Below are 25,415 nucleotides of genomic sequence, written 5' to 3'. Positions count from 1 at the left end.
GTTTCTCAGGATTGCTCAGTCTGTGGAAAATGTTCTTTATATTAAGCCACTTAAAAATATACATACATATATACCATGCCATGATATGTAAGTAGTGGTGTCATTTTTCCACAGGTAAATGAGAGAACAGGACAGATTATACAATATGACAAGTTTTATATTCATGAAGTGCAAGAATTAATAGACATACGGAATGACTACATCAACTGGGTGCAGCAGCAGGCCTATGGAATGGTACGTCTGCTCGCTTATACTGTGATTGCTTTTTACATTTCTGTCTTTTCTGAAAAACAAAATGGAGCTGTCTCTTGAGACAAACGTTGAACACTTTTTTTTAAAATTTAAGCACATTGCATAGAAGTTGTATATAGCACATGATTTATAAATCAGTATTCCACTTGTATAAGAAAAAAACCAAGATGCTGTCTTATAGAAAATGCAGGTGTGATATTGTATTCCCTTGGATTTGTATACTTTTCTATTATAAGTTCCTTAAGGAAAGGGGTGGTGGTGGTTTCCCGTTATCTAATGTAGTAGTAGGCCTTTATTAAGTTGTAATTGAATTCAGTTGGTATTGGAAATATCTTGAGAATATATTTACCATTGTAAAGGTGAACAATGTCTCAAAAGCAGCTGCAAGAAGACCTCTGAGTTCTTCAAAGTAGGAAGCATCAGGTCTCATGTGTTCTCCTTTTTCACCTCTTCCTCTCCTTCCTTTCCCTTTCCTATTTGTCTTTTTTCATAGTTGGTGTTTTTGAAACATGGCCACAGGTGTATACTTACTTTGCTACCTTTCCCTCTGTTCAAATTTGTATTTTAAACAGAGAAACCTCAAATTATGATTTCAAGGCCTTCTGTATATATTAATATTCGTGTCCCATGACAGAAAAAGCACCCTTTAATTAAAAAAATACCCATTGAAAGGTAATTTTTAAAAGAATGACATTCCTAGATATGTAAAAATTTGATCTAGAAAAATAGAATTTGGAGCAAGTAGCTCCATGTTTGGGTTTATATCCTGCTCCAAACACATGGCTCTGTGATCATGGTAAGTTGTGTTACACTTCTGAACATCAGTTTCCTCATCTGAACAAGGGGAATAAAACCTAGACTGTACCTTATGAAATAACACACATGGAGCATTTTGGAAACCTTAAAGCCCTATGTACATGTCTCTTCTTGTGAGCCAGGACAAAAACCCCCATTCGCAGCTTCCTCAGGGCGTTTCAGGATTCATTCTCTTGTTCCTAGTCCCAGTAGTGTGGAATTTCAACCTTAGTTTACTCTCAGAAGCTGCGTGGTGTAGCAGAGCCCCACGCCGTACTTAGGAAGAGGGTCTGCATTCAGGTCCCCATTTTATCATTTAATCTTAGATCATTTATTCGATTGCAAGCTCCTTGAGGTCAGAGACTATCTTTTGCCCCTTTTTGTGTTCCCAGTGCTTAGCACTAAATAAATGTTAACTGATTACCATGTGTTTGACTATCGACGGGTCATTGAACTTCTTCAAACTTCAGTGTCTTCGTTTGGGGATAATATTTGTAGATTCTGCCTTACAGGAGATCACTGGAGAAAGTACTTGAAAAACTCTTAAGATACTATTTATATATAGATTAGATAGATGGGGTCGGGGGAGAGAGAGAGAGAGATGATGGATAGATAGATGATAGATACATAGGTGAGAGAGAGATGATAGATGATAGGGAGATAGATAAAGAGATAGGTAGAAGTTAAAGATAAGAGAGTGAGTGATAGATGGGTAATGGAGGTAGAGATGGGTGATAGATAAATGATAGGTGGATAGATATATAAATACTTGTGTTGTGGCCATTATTGTTTTTATCATTATTGAAGTGGCTTAAGGATCACATTTTCTGACCACACCCAAAGGAATAGTTTTTTTAATCTATGCCAGGCCCCAGGTGGTAATGGCATCAGACTGTCTCATTTTAGACCTGGGGGATTTCTAAATAAATGCTCTTTTTCTCCCTTTCCCAGTTTACATAGGACAGAACTAGAACCACTTATACTTCTAGGGGCAGGTTAGAGAACTGGGTCAGTCCCTGGGAAGGCATTTGCAGGGGGATACTGCTCTTTGGATTTTTTGGTTTTTGTCTTTAAAAAAATTTTTTTTCTCAATTACATGTAAAAGAAATGTTAACATCTGAGTTCTAAATTTTCCCCCTGCCTCCTCCTTCTTCCCTCTCACCTCTTCCCCTTCCTTGAGAAGGCAAGCAATTTGATATAGATTAAGTATGTCTGTAGTCATGCAAAGCACTTCCATGTTAGGCATATTGCAAAAGAAAACAGACCTCACCCAAAGAAACCCCAAGAAAAATGAAGAAAATTTTAAAAAATACACTTCAATCTGCATTCAGACACCAAAATTGGTATTTCTCTGGAGGTGGATAGCATTTTGTCGTCATTAGTCCTTTGGAATTGTCTTGGATCATTGTGTTGCTGAGAATAGCTGAGTCATTCACAGATGATAATCATACAATATTGCCCTTCCTGTTTCTGCTTACTTCACTTTGCATTAGTTTATTTAAATCTTCCCAGGTTTTTCTGAAAGCATCCTGCTAGTCATTTCTTATAGCTCATTAGTATTCCATCACAATCACATGCCACAACTTGTCAAGCTATTCCTCAATGGGCATCCCCTCAATTTCAAATTCTTTGCCACCCCAAAAAGAGCTGCTATAAACATTTTTGTACAAATATGTCCCACCCCCCTCTTTTTTATGATCTCTTTGGGATACAGACATAGTAGTGGTATTGCTAGATCAAAGGGTATGCACAGTTTTATAGCCCTTTGGGAATAGTTCCAAATTATCCTCCAGAATGGTTTCATCAGTTCACAACTCCACCAACAGTACATTAGTGTGAGGGGTTGCACTTTAAGGCAGTGAGTTAACACCTAGCCCCCTGCCTGCTAAATTGCATGGGTGTGTTTCCAAGAACAGCTTCTGCTCATCTTGGTGGGTTGTTGCATTGTTTTCTTGGCAGTCAGAGCTTTTGTGAGCATTAAAGCTAAAGTTTAGATGTTTGCTATATGTATTATAGGAGCTCTGGCCACCCACCATTCTAGTAATGCCAGAGTAACACCCTCATATAGAATGTTTTACTGCTGCTATTTTGTATTAAAAGAGAGGCATGAAGGGAGGCGAACCCCCAGACAGCTTCTCCCTTTGCTCCTGTTTTCTGCAGACCTGTTGTCCTGCTGTACTTTGGCTTAGTCTCTTTCTCTTGTCTTTCTCCAGGTTCAAATTGCCAAATTTGTGTAATATGAGAAGAAGTAACATGTCTGAGCTCTGTGCTTTCTGTTTGCCGTGGAAACCCTTGTTCCTCTATCTTTTGATTCAGTTTCATCAACCAGCTTTTTGCTACCTTCCCTGGCTTTCAGCCTCCAACTCTGTTTTTGTAATTCAGTCTTGCAATCATAGTCATAAAAATCAAAAGTAGTTCTTTATACGTTAACTCTTCTGCCTCAGATTAGTCACAGGAAGCCCTTTGTATTCCTTAACTTCTACTAAAACCAACCACTAAAATTTTTAGGTTAAAACTTGCCTTCTAGGGATCTGATTGGTTACTCTGGTTACTTCTAGGTTTCTCTTGCCCATGTTGCCGAGAGTATATAGAGACTGAAATTAGTTTTCATGAGCCCAAACAACCTTGTCTCAGAAACAGGTGGTCATAGGGGCACCAAGGGGGCTATATTCAGTGACTTGTTGCACCATATACCCCAATCATAACCAGTTGTTATGAGAGATTTTTATTTTCTTACTCAGAGGAACTGATTACGGTAATTAGAGTTTGCTTACTCTTAACTTTCTTCACACTTCAAATTAAAATGTTGAATTATAGCCTTGAAGTCAGTCTCCTAACTTATTTTCCTTTTATAACTCTACTGGGCAAGAAGATCTGTACGTATAGGAATGTTTAGTTCTCTTACTTCATCTTTATCATTTGGTGATAAAACCCTATCTCTGTATTTGGCCTGCACCTTAGGGATTTGTGACCGTGCTGAGTTTGCCATCTCTAGTTTCATGAGGCAACCTTCCTTTATGTTTTAACCACCATCTCTTTCATAAACTTCTCTGTCTCCTCTCTACCCTCCAGCTTCCTTTGACTTTAGCCTTGGTTTTTGTTTTAATTTTTACTTTTATCTTCAAATATCTTGATTAAGAGGCAGCCTTGTCTAGTAGAAGGCTGGCCTTAGAGCCAGAATGACCTGGGTTCAGGTTCCCCTCAGACATAGTTCTGGCTGTGTCTCTGGGCAGATTGAACCACCTCTCAGTTAAGTGACCCAGGAGCCCTGCCAAGGCTATGAGCTGCAGAGTAGGTGGCAGATCTGCAGCGGTAAGTGAAGTGTGCTTGTTGGTAGCTCTTCATACCGAGGAATCACAAGCCCAGAACTCACCCTCCCCAGAAGCTTTGGTTGCTTTCTTATGTTTTCATTTATTTCTCTTGACCAGGAAATTCACTATTAATAGAGTGTTTCCCATTCACTTTAGGAAATAATTTTCCTTCTCAGTAGTATCTGCTTAATTTAGTGCAAAAGTCACTTGCCCAAGGACCTTGATCAACTTCTACTACAGATTCTTTCCATAAAGTAGAAGAATCCTTTTGCTGCCTCATAGGACTTTGCACCTGTCGAACTTGAAGCATTTTCCTAAAATTAAGAAGTTTCTGAGGAACATTCTTGCCATTTTTCAGATGAAAAAACTGAGCCGTGAGTGAGAACATACTTTGTTAAGATTGAATCAAGGGTGTGCCAGGAGACCTCTAATTCCCTTGATTCAGTACAATTCTGAAAAGAAGTTTACATGCTCTTGATGGTTTACATAACCTGAAAATAGCGAAGAATGAACTCGGGCATCTCTGTAGTTGAATGCACTGGAAAGAAACCAAATTTCATTCTGTTCATCATCCCCAGTCTTATAATAATGAAGAAGCTGAGGCAAAGGAATGTAAAAAAAAAATTTTAAGTCCACTGTATACACCATGTAGAAAGGACAGTTTTAAAAAATACATTTTTGATTGTCCTATTAATTCATTTAAATAACTGCAGAGAAAAAAGATTTTGAATTGCTGCTTTGAATAGAAATAGTTAAATTTGGACACTAACACTGCTGTTTCCTCATTGTTGCTACATTCTACATTGCTGTCTTAGGATATCAACCATGGATTAACTGAGGTAAGTTTGGTAATACAAACTTATTTTCAAAATGAAACAAATCATCTTTGTCTTGGTTTTGTGCCAGTACATCCAGAGGTTGCTCTTTTCATTTTTTGTGATTGTGAAGTGTCATATGATGGAAGAAAAATGAGTTTGTTTAGATGACCACGTTTAGGCCCTAAGCATTTTCTGTGGAAAATTAGCTAAGAGTAACTTTCTTTGTGGATATACAGGTATTATGTTCTAGGTTTGTTGCAGCTAAGATCACTATAAAATGAATTCTTGTTTTCCTAATTACCTCTATAATAAAATTTGAAATGTGTTCCCAGGAGTTCAGTGTTCTTGGAATCAGGAGAACTGAGCTCAACCCCTAGTCCCAACACTTAAAAATTGTATGATGCTGGGCAAATAACAACTTCTCTCTGCCTCAGTTTGCATTTATATAAAATGATGATTGTGATCTTTACACTATGTATCTTAAAGTGTTGTTATATGAAGAATGTTTCATGAACCTCAAAGTACCAGGTAAACAGGACTACAAAGATGACATCACGTGTTAAAGAAAAATCACTCTTATTATAATATTTAAATAATGCTATACCCCAATACCAAAACATAAAAATATAAAAAGTGAAAATATAGTAGGCCACCAATAACAACTCATATCTTTAAATTCTGTAAGTAAATGGATATAGGCAGATGATTGTTGTCAACTCTGTTACTTTTATGTATTGCTTTATAAATATGGCTATTTTTAAAAGCTCTAGCAATTTGGATGAATGTTTGTACAGCCCCAAACCATGTCATTAACACACATAACTTTAAGTAAAAAGGGAATTGTTTAAACCCTTTTTGTTTTGTTCTTTTTCTGTCATTTAAATTTAATAGATTTTAAAAACAAACAGCCTTACCTGCCATTCATTTGTATGATCTGTGACAGCATTCATAAATAGAAGGAGTTATGCATGCAATTGGGAGGAAATAACACATCAAGATTTCCTTCATCATCAAAATATTCAGTAGATGCTTAGTAGTAGAAGAGTGCTATCCAGTGTCTCGTAGGACTTTGAATTCTCTGTTAACTGGCTAATATCTGACAGTGTGAAATAAGTTGATTATGTTAGTATTGAGTCATATTGTTCTCTGTACCTAATGACTTATTTGTTCTACTGATTGGCTATTGTAATCATTGAACAAAACCATATCAAAACATTATTGGTTAAGCCTAGCTAAATGGTAATCATTGTGATGTCAGATACGTGTAGTAAGGGAAATTGTACTCTGTGGCAGGCAGTAGCAAAAGTTAATGATGTGTATTGAGTAGTGGCATGTGACATTCCAAATCTTTAGTTCGGGGGATGCTTTTTCTTATGTGACTCAGTGAAATACTTAATCTATAAGCTGGGGGTGCCCCCTCTCCAACTCTGGGTTTACACAGCCCAGATCTAAACTTGGAGGATTAGGGGAGCCTTTTCCATTTTCTTTTTTTGTGCTTTTCTTTTTGCTTCCCACTCAGCATTCATTATGGGAAATCTCCAAATGTAGGTGAAAGAGGGTCCTAGTGCCAATATAAGCACTCAGATATAGGATAGCCTTTTTTCCTCACCCCCCATAGAAAATGGGGAAGGCACAAAGGACTCACAGGAGCTTAGGAGACTGTCAGCAACGCATAAATAGGTAAAAAAATACATGAACACTTTGCAGTATCTTTCCTTGCAAGAAACAGAACTTGGAATTGTCAGCAGGGCAGTAGTCCAGCATTCTAGTGACTCCCTTGCTCTGTCACAGGGTCCTCCTACACAGTCCCTTCCTAGGCTCATAATCGCCCAAGTAGTTTGGACTGCCACAATGAGACAAACATATGATGAGTTTACTGGATAGGCAGCATTGTACCCTTCCAATCTATACTGACTCAGTCACCTTGGTAATAGGAGGAAGCAAAGCACCATGTCTCACGAGCTTAGTCCTTCCTTGATGTTCTTCTTTTTTCTAAGTGGTGATGGGTGCTTGAGAATTTACATGCTATCTCTGTAATGTCAGATCTCCACGTTCTCAATTTTGTGGTTGTTCATGAAGCAGCCTCCAAAAAGTCTACCTCCCCTGCTAGAAGGCTAGATTCTGGGACCATAACACCTAAGAAATTCCTCTCTTCTATAGGAGGGTTGCATTTAGGAACATTGTCCAGGAACAGCTTGGGGCCATGTATGAAAGTATATGTCTGCTCTACCAGGTACTTCTGCAGGGATGATTAATATTCCACCATTGTCCCAGCTGTTGCTTTGTCTTTGGTTGAGAAAGTACTTTATCAGGAAATCTTTTCCCTTGACAAGTGGGAAGGATATGGGTGAATACATGTAATTCCATGTGCTGCTACTATAAGGCAGCTATTGACAGTCTGCTAAAGGAGACCATAGGCATGTTTCCTTAACCCCACTGTCCAAACTTAGTTCCTCTCTACTGCAGTCTGGTTTGTCCTCTGACAGGAAAAAAGTGAAAAATGTGCTTAGTAGGTTATTGGCTTTATATGCCAGCTTAAAGGAACAGCTCCTCTCCCAAGAGTTGGTTGTCTCCCAAAAGTTTGACCCAGCCAGCCAGATCTTGAGAGCACCCTCTTCGATGAAAATCAGGCATTCTTTTTGTCCTCTTAATGAAGTACTGGTGGGGACGTATCTGTTCTTTACAGAGAAGTATTCCTGTAAAATTGAATTACTCCCCTTGATCAGCCTTCCCTTACACTTCAACTTGTAATTTTGTTCAACTTTAAAAGAATAATGCCTGTATTTGGCATTTTATATATTCTTGGTACTGTTGTCCTGCCTGGAATTAAAAACCAATTTATTTCATACCATAATTAGGTGAAGATCAGGTATTCAGAGAAAAGACCAGTCAAATGATACATTGCTCCAGCCACAGCTACTCACTGAAACCCAAAGGCTTGCTGAGGAATGTCACCTGTCACTAGAGGGTACATCCAATGAGTGTTTTGTAGTACTCACAAATGAGCAATATCATGTTATGTTAGAACATAAAAGTGTCAGAACTAGCAAAGTAAACTGATGTAATTTTGAAAAAAGGTACATTTCGTCATTTTTCTGGAGTTCTCCATACAGAGTACTCTATCACAAATCCATAGGCTAATATTTATTTTTTTTTTTTACTTCCAGTTAACCGAAATTCCAGTCACAATTTGTACATATCCATTTGTATTTGATGCCCAGGCAAAAACTACACTGTTACAAACAGATGCAGTCTTGCAGATGCAGGTAAAAATATTTCACTGATTATTTGGGTATATTTACTGTGTTAGCCTTTGTATTTTAAAAGAGCAGGTATTTTTTAAATTTACTAGTAGTCAGGAACTTTAGAGGAATTTCTATATTCTTTGGTTTGACTGTGATTTAGTAAGTATAGTGTATCCTTTAAAGTAGGATTGTCATTAGTTTTATGGAATCGCTAGGTGTCTGAGGTCCTTTACAGCTGAGATCCTCTGAACACTGAAGGTTTTCGTCCAGTCCAGTCACAATAATTTATTAAGTATCTCATATGTATCCAGGTTGGATACAAAGAAAGACAGAAATAGTCTCTACTGTCAAGGAGCTCAGTCTTATGGGGAGACCACATACATACCACTGTGCTCAAACAAGACATAAACAGGATGAGCTGGTGAGCATCTCAGAGGGCAGAAGCTAGCATTATTAAGGGGGATCAGGAAAGGCTTTCATAGAAGGTGGGATTTTAGCTGAAACTTGAAGGAAGCCAGGGAATCCAAGAGACAGAGGTGAGAAGGGAGAGAGCTCCAGGCTTAGGGGATGGCTGATGACGATGCAGCTGGGAAAGGAAGAGCCTGCAGGCCACGCTTTGGGATCATAGAGTACCTGACGGGCTTATGGTATAAGAAGGCTGGAAAAGGTAGAAAGGAGCCTGGTTATGAAGGGCTTTAAAGCTAATCAAAAGATTTTCTCTTTGATTCTGGACGTAGTAAGGAGCCACTGGAGTTTTTGGTCCGAGCTTGGATGAGATTAATTTGACAGCATAATTGAGGTTGGGCTTGAGAGGCGGGCAAACCAAGCAGCCAACTCTTGCCCTCATCCAGGGTGCCCCAAAGTGGTAGCCATGTCAGAGGAGGGAGGGGGGCACATTTGAGAGGCATTGAGAGGGTGAAATCAACAGACCTTGGCAACAGCTTGGATATGAGGGGTGAGAGAATGAAGACTCTAGGATGACACCTAGGTTGTGAGCCTGGGGGACTGGCAAGGTGATGGTGCCCTTGAGAATAATGAGGAAGTTTGGAAGGGGAAAGGTTTGGGCTGCGGACAGTGAGTTCAGTTTTGAACAAGTTGAAATTAAGATGTCTGTGGTACAGATGTCCAGTAAACAGCTGGAGGTAGGAGACTAGATGTCAGGAGAGTGGTTAGGGCTGGATCGAAAAATTTGATGGTCATTGGCTTAGAAATAAATATTAGAATCAGTGGGAGTTGATGAGATCATCAAGTGAAGTAATATAGAGGGAGAAGAGAAGAGATCCCAGGAGAGAAGCTTTAGGTACAGCCTTGGATGAGATCCAGCAGAGGCAACTGAGAGGGAGCCATCAGGCTGATATGAGGAACCACCAGGAGAGAGCAGTGTCACAAAACCATAGAGAGAAGAGGAGGGTTATTGACCGTGTCAAAGGCTGCAGAAGGGTCAAGGAGGATGAAGATTGAGAAAATGACATGTGGCTTGGCAGTTAAGAGATCTTTGGTAACTTGAGGGAGAAGCTTCAGTGAAATGATGAGGTTGGAAGCCAGAATTAAGAAAGTGAGAGGAAAGGCAGTGGAGACACTGATTGTGGATTCCCTTCTCAAGGAAGTTAGCTACAAAAGGGAGGACAAGGGGTAAATGAATGAATGAATAAAAGTATTTATTGAGCAAAATGCCATGCTAAGATCTGGAGATTGAAATAGAAAATTTAGACAGTTCCTGCTTTCACCAGCTCACATTTTCATTGGGGAGGCAACTCACAGGGAAGGTTTAATTCCATTTCCTCTGAGAAAATCATATCTGTTTCTCCTGTTGTACTATTTGAATTTGCCAAGGACTTTCATAACAGAATTTTTTTTTTGGGGGGGGAGTCTTCAAAATACGTGGTTGTAGCACCTGCAGGAACAGTTGCCAGGAGTTGCTTGTATCATGATTGGCAGTTGGTGGCATTAACTGGTCACTTCTTCCCGGGAACCACTTAACATGGATAATAATTATGAGGCCTGGGTTAGAAGTAGAACAGGTAACTTGAGGGGTGCTTCCTCTTCCAGGGCTCTCGTGTCTCTTTGCCTGTTGGTGGCAGTTGGTAAGCTCTTGTTGATAGTGATGAGGAAGGAATTTCACCCCTCAGTGTAGCTGTAGGTGCTGGAATTAGGTCTGGTGGTTTGAGGGATGCTGCTATTCCAAAAGCTTTTGGTTTCAGGATCCTGGGCTGTCTCCATCAGGATTTGGTGTCTGTCTTCATCAGTTGTTGGTTGGTGGTGATGAGATTATGATGTGGTGATTGAGGTGAGTCATTCAGTCAAAAGGCCTTAGACTGTGTGTGGAAAGTGATTGGGTAAAGTGAAATGATGCCAGAAAGGAAGCCTGTTCCATTAGGCTATAGAGGATCAAAGGGAGGTGACAGTTATTTGAGGATGGGGAGGCATTTGAGAAGCAGCCAGGAGAAGGGGAAAAATTAAAGATTAGTGAGAGAAGAGGGGTGAAAGCTAAGGGAATCTGCTGGAAAGATGAGTTGGACTGAGATCACTTGTGCATGTAGAGGAGTTTACTTTGGCAAAAAAGACCAAAGACAAATAGAGCAAATTTATCACTACCTTGTTACATTTAATACAGTTTCAAAAAACAATGTAATAAGCTCACAATTTCATATAATCCTCTTGTTTATTCTCTTTATATTGGAATGTTTGTGTTTAATTATTACATTAATAATAAATAAATCAAGTTTTCCTGATTTTTCGAGAAGTAAAGAGAATAAGGTTTATAGACTATAATTAGTGAGCTTGGCTTTCATTCTTTGCAAAATTTTATGTTATTAAAAGTATGTTTAGTTTACATCTAGAAAAGGAAATAGTAGTTAGATAGATTTGGGACTGATTGAAGAAAGTTGGCCAAAGAGTTAGTATTGATGGATTGTTGTCATCTTAGAAAGACATGTCTAGTGGAGGGTCCCCAGAACCTCTCCATAGCCCCGTGCTGTTTTAACTTTAGTCATAATATCAAGGAAGGCATATTGCCTGTCTTATTAAATTTGCAGAAGATGCGAAACTTGGAGGGATAATTAACGTATTGGATGGCAGAGTTAATATCCAAGGAAATTCAGTAGTTTAATAGATTGGACTGAATCTAATAAGATGAAATTTAATAGAGATTTAAAAATCAACTGCACAAATACAAAATATGGGATCTGAAAAATCTGGAGATTTTAGTGTACTAAAAGCTTAATGTGAGTCAATAGTAAAATAGGATAGTGAGAAAAGTTAATGTGGTTCTAGGCAACATTCCAAAGAATATTTTTCTGAATGTGAGCTATGATGTTGTCACTACTGTGTTCTTCTGCAGTGAGGTGATATCTGTTGGTGGGTTAGGTTCTGATCAAGGCTTCACTTTTTAGCCAGGACCTTGGTAAATTAGAGAAGGCCTCCAAATCATACAGTCTAAGAAGTGGTTGAAGGAACTCCTGATGCTTGGACCTGGACACAAGACAGTTTAAGGGAGACATGGTAGCTGTCTTCAGCTGGTCCCAGATGGCATAACTAGGAGCAGTAGGTAGAAATTATGCTGGCAAGTTTGGGCTTTGTAAATCCAAAGTCTCCAGGAAAGAGAACTTTCTGAGGTAAATTGAACTGCCCTTGGAGGTCATGGGTTCCCTCTCATAGGAGGTCTGAAGTCAGGAATGAATGGTCCTTTGTTGCTTTGTGGGGCTCCCTTTATACTGGCTTTTGGAGTTCAGCAATAATATAGAGGAAATGAGGATGTGTTTGAGTACTTGATTGGCCTACTTTGCTCTGGCTTGTCACTATAGGGAATAAACTTAGAGTGCCAAACATAACTCACATTCCAACTTCTCCCAGAAGCTTGAGGCCTTCTATTCAGAAAAATATCCCTCTCTCCTTATGACAAATAACAATAATAATATTATTTGTATACCATTTAAGATTTGCAGAGCCTTTTGCCTTACAACACACTTTCATTGCCTCTCCCCAGATGTCACCAAGACAGTGGATTTCAAGTCATTTCTTGCCTTTTAACCCATGTGGTATTCTTGAAGGGTGTTGTCATCCTTTTTTGTCCCCAGTAGAGATTTTTGAATACACTCTAAATAAACTGTGCAAGAGTAATAAAATGCAATAAAATTATTCTTCTGCGTTGCATTTTGAGCTGCAGTTAGAGGAATATGCATCTCAGGTGGCCTGTCACTGGATTGACCAGGCCCAGCCTGACCTCTTTGACTTGAGGTTGAGCTCACAACCTTGAGCTGGTGCTATATAAGCATCTGAGCCAATCACTTTGTAGAAGTGGGGGAACCTTTCTGGGGCCCAAAGGCCAGGTTGTCCTTAGGCTGTTGTTCTTTTCTACAAGTGTGTTTAGAAGTGGGGAGGAAATGGTATAGAGGGATTTTTTAGGCCCTGTTTGTGACTTGCTGGTATCTGAGGTTTTTTCCAAATGAGAGCTAAGTAGGCCAGACCCCAGGGTCTTTTATTTCTCTTGAGCATTCTGTCACTCTACGTTGAGACATGTATACACACACACACACACACACACAGAGCCCACATCCAGTCTACTCTGAAGATGGGTACACAGTTTAATTATTCATGTTTGAGCCTTTGAATGGAATTTGCTGTATGGTTGCTTGTCTTATTTTTTATCCACAGCTACTTAGTTTCATGACTTTAACCTCTGTGGTAGAAAACCTAGGTAAAAAGGCTATAAATAAGGATGAGGACTAGAAAGATGCCCTTCAATTAGACTCTGGCCTATTTCATAATACTTTTTTTTTTCTGAAGCCTCTTCCCTTAACTTTAATAAACCATTCATTTTTCGTATGTTTTTATATTCCCCAAATCCACGGTCATTTAAGGAAATTCCCTCCTGAGATGAGTACTCTCATCTCATTCTATTAACAGAACAGATGAATGCTTCAGTAGCTTCCCGCTTTAGTTATGGACAGACTGATTTTCCAGACATCTTGACTAAACCATTGCGCTTCAGGGCTCTAATAGAGAATGCGCATGTCTAGAACAACAACAAAGGGAAAACTAGTTTTGTAGACAGTGAGAAACAAAATGAATGAAAGTAAAATCACATAGACAGGGTAGGCAAGAAAGAAAACAAGAAGGGGTGAGTTTATTGCCTGTAGAATCTTAGCCTCTGCTCTGTGCTGTTATCAAGAGGTCTCGAGAGACCAGCACAGTACTCAGATTCATCAGTTTTGTTAAAAGTTCAGAACTTGTTAGGGGCAGCTAGGTGGTGCAGTGGATAGAGAACTGGCCCTGAAGTGAGGAGGACCTGAGTTCAAATCCAGACTCAGACCAAACACTTGGCACTTACTAGCTATGTGGTCTTGGGCAAGTCACTTAACCCCAATTGCCTAAAAAAAAAAATGAACAAAACAAAAAGTTCAGAACTTGTTGATGGCATCATGTGACTTATGAAGTTGTGGATCTTATAACAGAAAGAAGGGTTTTTGGTTGTCAAATTTATTCCTACTTAAAAATGGAACTCCTTGTCTTTTGCCCTAAACTCTCTCCTCCTCCTATCTTCCCTGTTTCTGTAGGGGGCACCACCATCCTCCTAATCCTCCAGGCTGACAATCTAGGAGTCATCCTGGGCTCCTCACTCTCTCTCATCCCCTGTATCCAATCTCTTGCCAGGCTCTGCCGATTTCACCTTTGCAACATCTCTCAAATATGCTCCCTTCTCTCCTCTGACATTGCTACTACACTCTGGTACAGACCCTCCTCACCTCCTGCTTGAACTGTTGCAATAGTCTCTTGATAGGTCTTCCTGCCTTGTCTCTCCCTACTCAAATCCATTTTCCATTCAGCTGCCTAAGTGATTTTCCTAAAGTGCATTTCCAACCCTGTCAGCCCCTTGCTCCATAAACTCCAGTGATTCCCTATGACCTTCAGGATCAAATACAAAATCTTCTGTTTGGCCTTCAAAGCCCTTAATAACTTATCTCTTCCTATCCCCCCTCCTTTTCCAGTCTTCTTTCACCTTGCACCTCTCCACATGTACTTGTAACACTTCAGTCCAGTGACACACAGGTATCCTTACTGTCCAGTAAGCAAGGCACTGCATCTCCATGCATTTTCTCTAGCTGTTCCCCATGCTTGGAATGTTCTCCCTTCTTATCTGCACCTCCTGACTTCCTTTAATTCCCAACTAAAATCCCATTTTTTTCAGGCAGTCTTTCCCAATGCCTCTTAATTCTAGGGCCTTCCCTCTTTTAATTATTTCCTGTTTATTGTGTATATAGCTCATGTGTACATATTTGTTTGTTGTTTCTCTCATTAGACTGAGTCCCTTGAGTGTAGGGATTATCTTTTGTCTCTTTTTGTATCCCTAGCACTTAGCCCAGTGTTTGTTATAATGCTTATTAACTGACTGACTGATGAGGGTTGTCTAGCTTGTAGCAGTAGCCCCTAAGAAGTATCACTACTGAAGTTTAAACCTTTTGTTTTACAGATGGCTATCGACCAAGCCCACAGACAGAATGTCTCCTCTCTTTTTCTCCCTGTGATTGAGTCTGTGAATCCTTGTCTTATTCTCGTAGTCCGTAGAGAAAATATTGTAGGTGATGCCATGGAAGTTCTTAGGAAGACGAAGAATATAGATTACAAAAAGCCACTAAAGGTAATGTAACATTTTACTTTCTCTCTGCTGGCAGCATATTCAGAGACCTGTGTCCCTTCTGGGCCTTCGTGTGTGTTTGTCATATAACCAACCGAGCATATTTATCTGCTCTTTGTTTTTTAAAAAAAAATCATCATTTAATATTTTATTCAAGCTGTTAACATGCAAAATACGATTTCATTTGTTTTTAAATTAATGTGCTTTTTGTAGGTTATTTTTGTAGGAGAAGATGCTGTTGATGCAGGAGGTGTACGCAAAGAATTTTTCTTGCTCATCATGAGAGAGTTACTGGATCCGAAATATGGCATGTTTAGGTATTATGAAGATTCTAGACTCATTTGGTTTTCTGACAAGGTAAGAAAGTACCTAAATTTCTCAAGTTATTCTGATAACAGTAATTTGTCAGAACAACTACCAAATTTTAGCAGTCATTCAACATATTTGGTGTAAAAATACCTACATTTAGTTGTCAGCAAGACTGAGCTTTTTGTCCATATCTTTACCCCACCTTCATTAGTAAGTCAGGGAGAGATTAACCAGCAGGTGAATTCAGATGACCCTCTCTCCCTTGAAATCTTTTTTCACAATTGAAATCTAAGATGAACTTTAATTGTATTATGTTCCATAGAAGACCACTGTTGCCATTTCTCTGCTTTGTCACTTAAGAAATGAAGCCATTAAATCAGAATAAACTTCCTTCAGATGCTTTACTCAGCTTGTAGAACTTGAAGTTTGAAGAAGTCAGTAATGGTCAATCTGCTGCTGTTACCTTTGAGTTCTTTGTAATGCCAGAACACAGAATGGAATTTTGTGTGGCACTCCTGCTCTGGTTTAGGACTCTTTTTATCCTCTTAATAGGAGTCTCAGACTTCAGTGAGCCCACCAATCAACCCAACTGACTGTGTTGAAGATGCAATATTTTATATTCGTTTTTATTAACTATAATAAAAATTTTTGAATTAATTTTTGTGACCTCAAGTTATCACTGATTTTTTTTTCCCCTTTGAAATTCATAGACCTTTGAAGACAGTGATTTGTTCCACTTGATTGGAGTTATCTGTGGATTAGCAATTTATAACTTTACTATTGTAGACCTCCATTTTCCTTTGGCTTTGTACAAGAAGCTGCTGAAAAAGAAGGCTTCCCTGGATGATTTGAAGGAGCTAATGCCTGATATTGGGAGGTCAGTGGGGATAATGGGAGTGGAGGGGAAGGGGAAAGAAAAACATGTTCCTGTCAGAAACTCCATTTATATGCCTAAAATGATCAGATTTATTTTATTATTGCTAAATGGCTTGTAAAGGGTTATGAAATGGAAACAACAGAGCATTTCTCTGATTGAAGACTATTTAATGAGACTGATTTGTGTTTTCTGTAAAAGGTATGAGTTTTGAGGCACCATTACTGATTTTTTGAAAGTTGGCCTGACAAATAGATGAGAACATATTTATGAGAGTAGCATTTTCTAAGAGTTCTTTAATGATGTGGGCAAAAAATTGAAAATTCAGTAAAAACTTTTGCATCAATTTTATTTTTGATATGCTAAATTCTCAATTGGAAGTTTTCCAAAATTTCTTTTTACTGCTTATTGAATTACACAGAGCATGGAATAGAAGTGTAATATGGATCAAATGCTTCTTCAGAATGGGCACATCATGGGATATTTGCATTCAGAGGAAGCGAGCAAAGCCTCAGTGATTTTTCACAAGAACCAAGAGAAAAAAACCAGGATATTTTCTCAAGCTTGTCTTTGAGGTTCTCCTACATGGAAAGAGACACAAAATAAAATTGGATAAAAGATTTTGCAAAATTTCAGCATACAGTTGATGAAAGTCTAAATTGCTACCAAAAGTAATATTAGGCAACTGGGTGATACAGTGGATAGAGTGCTAGGCTTTGAGTCAGGGAGGCCTGGCAAATGCAACCATAGATTGTGTAAACCTGGGCAAGTCACTTAACTGTTGTCTGCCTCAGTTTCCTCACCTATAAAATGAGGTAGTGATTGTAAAAGGGCTTAGCACAGTGCCTGGCACACATCGTAGGTGCTATGTAAATATTAGCTATTGTTATTAGAAAAAAAATTTTGCTATATGTAGGCAAAATGTTCAGAACACTTAATTATCCCTTTTCACCTTAAAGGAACCTATGTGTTGTTTTGCAGAAGCATGCAACAATTACTGGATTATCCAGAAGATGATATAGAGGACACATTTTGTCTTAATTTTACGGTGAGTTAGAAGGATGTATTACAGAATAACCTGCCACTTGTTACTTGCTCTGTAGCTCTGTCGCCTTCTATTTGAATATTGGGGAGCCCTTGACACATAGATTTTTTGCTTATCTCATTTCTTGGTAAAAATTGGGCTCTCAGTCTTTGTTAACTGCTGAATATTTCTTCACTGCCATGTGTTCAGCACTAAGGTTACAAAGAGGTGCGAGGCACGACCTCCGCCTTCCCAGCGTCTCCAGACTAATTCAGACACGAAAAAGAAGGAACAGTAAGGGAGCGTTATTGTGGCAGCAGCAGTGAACAAAGAGTTGAAAGACAAGACCTTTTTTCAGATTTGCTGCTTGTTGAACCATGTGACGTTGGTCAGTCACCCAGCTTTTCTGGGCCTTAGTTTCCAGAACTGCCAAGGGGGCTGGTTTGCACATCCTTAGGTCCTTTCAAATTGTGTGACAATTGGTAAGTTATGGTAAATGCTAGAGGAGAGCTACCTAGTGCACCTGCTGAATAATCTCCCATGTGGACCCTGGGAGAAGATCAGGGAAGATGGAAATTTCCTCGGGCTTTACCGGCTAGATGAAATTGTAAGTAAGCAGAGGAGATGGAGTGAGGGGCCTTTTTGGGAGGACGGAGAAGGGGATCATAGTGTGGTGGTAGAAACATGGAAGGTATGTTCACAGTCAGTAAATTCGCAGAGATAATGAGACACAGATAAGGAAAGCTCCGTTCACTCTGGTTGTGTACAAGGCTGTTAGCAGGGGCAGAAACATTTCCTAGGGCAGTGGCATCACTAGACGGTGACAGATAGCACAGGCGTACCATGTGTTTGCAGTAATCCAAGAATAAAAAGCAGAAGATACAGATTCTCACCCAGAGACCAGTTATGTCTTTACTTCTTTAGAAGGACAACAAAAACACAGTTTAAGTATAACTGCAGTAATGATCGTCTGCTTGATTGAATAGATCACTGTTGAGAACTTTGGTACAACGGAAGTGAAAGAACTGATTCCAAATGGAGCAGACACCACTGTCAGTAAACAAAATCGGTAAGTGATTTTGTGCAGGTGCTTCATCCAGTGTAGTACTAAGGGAGGTCAGGATCTTTCCCCCAGTTTTATATATGTCATCTTACAAAGATTGTCTTCAGATCAGAATTTTAAAATATTTGAGTAGTAGCTGTAATGTAGTGGAAAGAACTGATTTGAAAGTTTCCTAAGTACTTGCGGAGATCCTCTGTTAACGTATCTTGGATTTGGTAACAATCTGTACTGCCACCTTGGCAACTTTCCTAAGAGGATGCAGGCTAAATATTAGTATTAACATGGGATTGTTAGTAGGGCCACAGTTTCCCTACTTTTTTTTTCTCTTTAGAACATGGAAAATGAGTCTCTTTTATTCTCCCTAATTCCTTGGGAAACCAAATTAGGCTTTAAATTGTGAGTCTTCTGTAATAAGACATTATGTAAGTGCTAAGCACACTGCCTGGCAAATAGTAGCTTATTGGTGAGCTAATTGGCAATATTTGGGTTTATTTATTATTTCACAATGATTGTCAAGCCCTTGACTGTAATGGCTTCAGACTGTTAAATGGTATGAGGTTCCCCAGATGTAGAACTGGTCTTCGCTATTCAGAAGCCAACAACAACTTTCAGTTTGAATTATATTTGTACAAACATCTTCTGAACCAAAAGTAAGTGGGTCCATATTCTTTGTAGTTTTCCAGATGCTCAAACGCCACATTGTAGATGAAGTGTTTTTGCTCTTTTATGAGTTATTTTGGGTGGTCACCCAATTTTTATCTGTAATGGATGGCTCTATTGATAGCTGTTTTTGACCTCTTCCACGCTGTATCTCAGTTTGTGGGAAAGTGGCCACAAGTGCGTCATCATAACCATAAGCATACATTGAGTTGTCACTTGCCATGACGTGATATGATAATAGAATAATATGATGACACTCCCTTCCCAGCAAAAGAATGGAGCTTTTAATAAAAAAAAAATCTAAGTGTTCATGTTTACATTTTTTCTTCCCATTTCTAGACAAGAATTTGTTGATGCTTATGTGGACTACATATTCAATAAATCTGTGGCTTCCTTGTTTGATGCTTTTCATGAGGGCTTTCATAAAGTATGTGGTGGGAAAGTCCTTCAGCTCTTCCATCCTAATGAACTACAGGCAATGGTGATTGGGAACACAAACTATGATTGGAAAGAGCTTGAAAAGGTAAGGAGAAACAAGCTTGTGAGTAATTTTGAAACCCAGCATAAAAGTAAGCTACTGGATTCTTCTAATACTAAATTTTGTTAGAAATTTTTCCTGTCGTTCATTAGCCTGCATTTGCCCAAATTGATCCAGTCATTTGAAAGAAAAATACCACTTTTGTTTATGTTAGTCAGTGAATGATTTGTGAAATGTATGTTTGAAAGCAGTGGCTTTAATTAGATTTAAAGTTTTTGTATTTCATGTTGCTGGCATTCTTCTTGTTAAAAAACAGGTGGTCTGTGACATTGGCCAGGTGGAAGCCCCACTGAGTGGATTTTCTGTCCACTTCAGCCAAAGAAAGTTTATGGAAAACCCTGCCATTATTGAAGTGTTTTGTTTACGTTTTCCCCCACAGTCTCAAATCAGAAAGATCAGTGATATGTTACTTTCTCAGAAGCTTCAATGACGCAAGTATCAGAAATGATCTCTCTTTAGAATAGCAGTGAAATATCTGTTCATCAGGAGTAGCATTAAATTAACAGTGTTTACTAAAAGGATGATGACCTCAGAAAGAAGCCTTATATTCTTACCTGCATCTGGGGATTTCCAACAGATCTTCCTTGGTTCGTCTTCGAAAGATGAGTTGTATAAGTTCCTACAGTTATGGTAACAAGAGGGCTGTTCACCTCAGGTGTATTCAGAGTTCACATAGGAGCTTTTTGCCCAGACCCCTTTCTTTACCCTTTGTTTCCGTCCGTGTACCCGATGATCACTAGATGCTGGCCTCCTGGCCGTTCCTCTCACAAGACCTTCTGTTATCTCCAGGCTGTGCCTGGCATGCTCTCCTTCTGGCATCTGCCTTTTGGCATCCCTGGCCTCCTTCGGATCTCAGCTCAAATCCCACCTTCTGTGAGAAGTCTTTTCTTCATCCCTCTTAACACTAGTGCCTGCGCTCAGAGATGGGCTCCAGCATATGCTGCATGTGCTGAAGAGTGCCTGGCCCATGACACTTAATAAATGGAGAAGGAAGGAATCGAATCAGCTGTTGTTACAGCACCTCTTGTGTGCCAGGCACTGGACTGAGCATTTTATAATTATCTCATTTTATTCTCACAAGAATCCTGGGTGGTCAGTGCTTGTTATCCCCATTTTACAGATGAGGAAATTGAGGCAGAGGTGAAGTAACTTGTCCAGGATCACACAGCTAGTAAGTATCTTAGGCTGGATTTGAACTCGTGTTTTCCTGACTAGTGCTTTGTGCACAATGGCACCACCTGACTGGCTAAAGGCTTTTTGTTGTAGTTAGCAGCTCTCCATTAATACACAATTAATAAATTAGTTAAGAGAATCCCAGCTCTGTGACAAGTTCATTGTGACCTTGGACAGATTCCTTCCCAACTCTTACCCTCAGTTTCCTTATCTAGAAGATAAGAAGGTCATACTGTGTGATTGCTGACATCCCTCCCAGTTCTCAGTGCTACAATCACAGTATAGAGAAGTGAAGAGAGGGAAGACGTTGCTTGGGGAATGCTTGGCATTGACACCCACCTCTCAGCTGTCTCAGGGCTGCTTCTTCAGTCGTGTAGAATTTACATCCCTTGCTTCTTTTTTCTCTTTGGCCTCTGCTTTTGGGGAGTTTTGCTACTCTTTGGTAATTTCTACCAATTTCTGGTTTGGCAAATGGCTCTAGAAAATAATTTGCCTGAAGTTTATTTTGAAGTGCGGAGCTGAGTTGAAATATTTAGATTTCTCTTTGCACACCATTTGTCCGTTTGTAAGTCTTCTCCAAGGCAAAGGAAAATCTTGTCAGCTCTGTAAGCAAGCCACAATCTCTGTGAAAGTATTGATTGCTACTGTATCTACGCCAGTCTGGTATTTTGGATGTTTTCTTCTAAGTACTTTGCTCAGAATTCTCAGCAAGATGAGGTAGGCTTAGTATTACAGTATGAAGAAATGGCTACGAAGGAGAATGTCTTTGGGTCTCTTTGGAGGGATGATTACAGTGTCACTTTGGAATGACCTTTGCTACAACAGTGGCACGTTTGGAAACAGGCGTCCTGGGCAGACTCCTTTATGCCTGCTTCTTGAATTATAGCTCTTGACTTGTTACTGTAGCGATGATGGTTCGTAACCTAGGAAATGCCCTTTTATATTGAGATGTTGAGTATACACTGACAGCATTGTTTCTCAGAGACTTTTTTCCCTGTCTCTTTTTCCCCGCTCCCACTGGCTGCTATGTGTAGACACATGAGATTTCATGCAGAAACCTTGTATAAGTTATTAAAGAAATAAAAATTATTATTGACTAAGCACCATTCAAGCAAATGAGAGCCAGAATTTAGGAAATACAAAATTTATACTTTTCTGCCTTTTATTTGTTGTAAGTGATTGGTGAGAAGTTTTGGGAGAACAGAGTATCTATCTAGATAATAGTTATCAGTGAAACAGGATACTTATTTTTTAATGTTTTAAATAGACAATGAAAAAGGGAAGTTAGGTTTCAGGATATGTTAGTCATTTGGATAAATTACTTTCTATTTATAAATCTTCACTGCATCTACATTGGGCATTATGGTTAATTTTATAAAGGTGGTTTGATATGTAGACATGAAAATTCAAGGCATGGTATTATTTTTACATATAAAAGTATCACTGACCAACCATCAACAGAATGTGTACTTTAATTTGGTTTTTCCAGTATTAGAGATAAACTTTCTCTGAAAATTGATTTATCTTCCTCCCTCTTGACTAGTGGCACTAATCTGCAAGATGGCTTGTCAAGGTTAGGACTGCTTTTTTCTTCAGGGTCTATAGCAGTGAAATAGTGGGGGGGGGCAGCTGGCCCAGTTAAGGATCCAAGCCTTTATTCTCAACCTCCTTAGCATCAATTTCTAATTGAGCTAATGTTTCACATCCAAGGAAATCTACCTTTTATTAACTTGAAGCTCAGTTGTCTCTGTTGTTGTTTCTAGAATACAGAATACAAAGGGGAATATTGGGCAGACCATCCTACAATAAAAATTTTCTGGGAAGTTTTTCATGAATTGCCATTGGAAAAGAAAAAACAATTTCTCTGTAAGTATTTCCATTTAATTCTATTTTAGATAAGAATTAAATTTAATTGTTGTATCTGATCTCTGCCTTATGGGATTAAACAACTTTATGCTGATTGGTATAGTTTATATGTCTTTATTAGTCTCTTAGTAACTGATTGAGTTACAAAAAAGATTAGAACATTTCTATTCTGTCTTATAATTGATAATTAAGATCATTTTTAAAAGTCTCATCCAGCTTTTATATTAAATGTTTCATGTAAAAATTCTAAAAATCATTGATTAGCTGGTTGTTCTGTTTTGATTCCTTGGGAAATGTATAATGTTTTATTTAAAATAAAGAAAAAGAAAATACCATTATATTGGGATTGGGGAATTTCTTGTGAATATTATTTAATCACAAACGAGTAAGCTCTGTGAGTCTCTTTTTTTAAATAGGACTCATCCCTGCTTCTCCATCAAAACATTAAATATTTCTTTTGTAAATAGAACCATAATAGGTTCTAATGAGAGCCGCCCTTTAAACGATCCTAAACTGACATAGAGGGGAAGGTTAGGGTTGATGGTGCTTTAAAACTTTTTATATATAACTAAGTCATTGGAAAATTTTGTAATTATTAGAGTATTTTATTTAGGGGTCTGGTGATAAGACCCAGTCTTCATCGTTGTAGTCCATTGAGAGAGGCAGCAGTACAGTTGATGAGCTATTCTTTGCAGCTGTGACCCAATTTAATCATTTACTACCATTACCTTTCCCCACGCCCTAGAGCTAGTAATGGTGGTCCAGTCCTAAGGAGGTAGCGCATGATGGTAGGAAAGGAGTGCCAGCCTTGGGCTGTGCTCTTGAGGACTAGCTCTACAGCAAAGTACCAGCTCCACTTTGTATGTAAAACATGGGGCTTTGGCTGCATTGTCTTTAGGGTCCCTCCCAGCTCCAAAATAGGGTTCTATTTGAAGGATAACAAGAAGCAACATGACAAAGTGGGTTTCAGGCCCTGGCTCAGCCACAGGTTGGCTTTGTCAGTAAACCTCTCAGGGCTCAAGGTAGCTTTGCAAGACTAAGTCAAAGAGAAGGGAATTTTCTCATCTGGGAGTATTGTATTCTAATGAAGTGCAGATCAGACCTCCCTACAAAGAGGATTAGCTAATAACTGTAATGACTTTTACATTAAAATGTTGACATCTTTCAGAGAAGACATTGTGGGAGGCCATATGCTGCTTCTGATAATGTTGCTACTACTCAAAACATTGTAGAAATTTCTCTTTTAAAATAGCCTTCAGCATTAACACTCTTAATGGTGTAAAATCTTCATTCGTCCAGTGAGAGGATATCATTTTAGAAACAGCAGAAAATCCTTAAGAACCAAATCTAGTGAATAAAGAAGTTGGATAATAACATTCTTGTTCAGAAACAAGCTGTGGACAAAATGTAATGAAAACGTTGTTGTTGTTTGTGAACATGTATGTATTTCAGTTTTTAAAATATCTACTGGTAAGCAGTATCTTCAGCCAAAGCTAATTTATATAAAAAAAATTTCAGCAAGTAGATTAGAATGTTTCTTTCATTTTGGGTAAACCAATTTACAAATTAGGTAAACCTATTTACAAAGATCATTGACTGGAGTGGTTTTAGTAGATAAATAACTGAAGGTCACATGTAGTTGAACAGTATTGTTATAATGCAGATGTTTGTCTTAAGTTTTCATTTAAAAAAATTTCTTGTGATAGTATTTTTGACAGGTAGTGATCGGATTCCTATTCTTGGTATGAAGAGTCTTAAACTGGTCATTCAGTCAACTGGAGGTGGAGAGGCATATCTCCCAGTCTCCCATACCTGTTTTAATCTTCTTGATCTTCCAAAATACACAGAGAAAGAAACTCTCCGATCTAAACTGATCCAAGCCATTGATCACAACGAAGGCTTCAGTTTAATATAACTTTAGAGGTATTATAACTATTTGGTTTAATGCAGCAGCATTAAACTAATTTCTTGTGTCTTTCTTGTGGTGGTGAGTTCAGTGGACAAGGTGACTGAGGTGATAATATAATTAATTGCTTATTTACAAAATGTTCTGTGACATACAAATATTCACAAAAGCCAAAAAGTCCTAAAAGAAAATGAACTACGTTAATACTAGACTTATTGTACAAAACCATTGACACTTTTTTTTTGTCATCTACCAATAAACATGCAAGTATTGTGACTACATTGAAGTTTCACTAACATGAATTTTAATGGTCTGCATATTACAGAAATGATCGTGGTGTGTGAGTGCATGGAATGGTTGCTTAATTCTTTTCAATCACTGGGTGAAAAACCTTTAACTTTGGTTTGCAATAGTCACTTGATTGTTTTCCATTTTGTAAATAATGTTAAAGTTTTTGTAATAAAATAGTTACCTTCTGATACCAGTACAGTTTCTATGTTGTAATTGAACTGGAATGACTTTTATGGGTTAAAAATTGTGACCATTAATTTTTTTTTCCTGGCTTCTTAGAAACTCAAGTAGCAGAAATAACAAGAGTAAAAATTTAGAGCTTGTTTTGTACCAGGACAATCTTCTAGTATCTTGATATGTGCCCAGATCTGGGTTCTACTAAGTATCTTCCAGGTCCTTCCTCTGGAGTCCTGTGGTAATGTTGCATTTCCAATGGGGAGTGATGATTAAACATGGTTAATTTAGCAGTGGAAGAGAGCTTTCCCATGTTGCCAAGAATAGGAATGTGTGGCACTAGGAGACCCAGCACCCCCAGCTCACAGCTTTGAAAAATAATAACTGTGAAGTTTTCTATTTGAGTCACATTTTCCACAGTGCTTTTTGGCTTATGTAGAAGAATTTTCTTCAGGGTTTTTTAAATTGAAGAAAACATTGTT

The 25,415-nt window shown here is 38.6% G+C and overlaps 1 protein-coding gene across 3 annotated transcripts in view; it reads left to right on the top strand.

Annotated features, from left to right (window-relative positions):
• HERC4 (HECT and RLD domain containing E3 ubiquitin protein ligase 4) overlaps positions 1 to 24,952 on the top strand; it is an 87,398-nt gene extending 62,446 nt beyond the window's left edge. Inside the window, exons 16-26 of one of the 3 annotated variants that reach the window (XM_020998165.2) lie at positions 115 to 234; positions 5,174 to 5,197; positions 8,344 to 8,442; positions 14,891 to 15,058; positions 15,269 to 15,412; positions 16,075 to 16,241; positions 17,220 to 17,286; positions 18,249 to 18,331; positions 19,325 to 19,508; positions 22,460 to 22,562; positions 24,269 to 24,952. In XM_020998165.2, coding sequence (XP_020853824.1) covers positions 115 to 234; positions 5,174 to 5,197; positions 8,344 to 8,442; positions 14,891 to 15,058; positions 15,269 to 15,412; positions 16,075 to 16,241; positions 17,220 to 17,286; positions 18,249 to 18,331; positions 19,325 to 19,508; positions 22,460 to 22,562; positions 24,269 to 24,477 — 1,368 coding nt within the window. In that variant the 3' untranslated portion in view covers positions 24,478 to 24,952. The remainder of the gene's footprint in view (positions 1 to 114; positions 235 to 5,173; positions 5,198 to 8,343; positions 8,443 to 14,890; positions 15,059 to 15,268; positions 15,413 to 16,074; positions 16,242 to 17,219; positions 17,287 to 18,248; positions 18,332 to 19,324; positions 19,509 to 22,459; positions 22,563 to 24,268) is intronic. The other 2 variants (XM_020998166.2, XM_020998167.2) reach the window with 2 other exon arrangements.
• Positions 24,953 to 25,415: the final 463 nt, after the last annotated feature.

This window comes from Phascolarctos cinereus, unplaced genomic scaffold, assembly GCF_003287225.1.
Source record: "Phascolarctos cinereus isolate Bilbo 61053 unplaced genomic scaffold, phaCin_HiC Scaffold_3;HRSCAF=262, whole genome shotgun sequence".
Classification (NCBI taxonomy): Eukaryota; Metazoa; Chordata; class Mammalia; order Diprotodontia; family Phascolarctidae; genus Phascolarctos; species Phascolarctos cinereus.
Note: the sequence above shows the minus strand (reverse complement) of the source record. Positions and strands in the feature narration are given on the sequence as shown.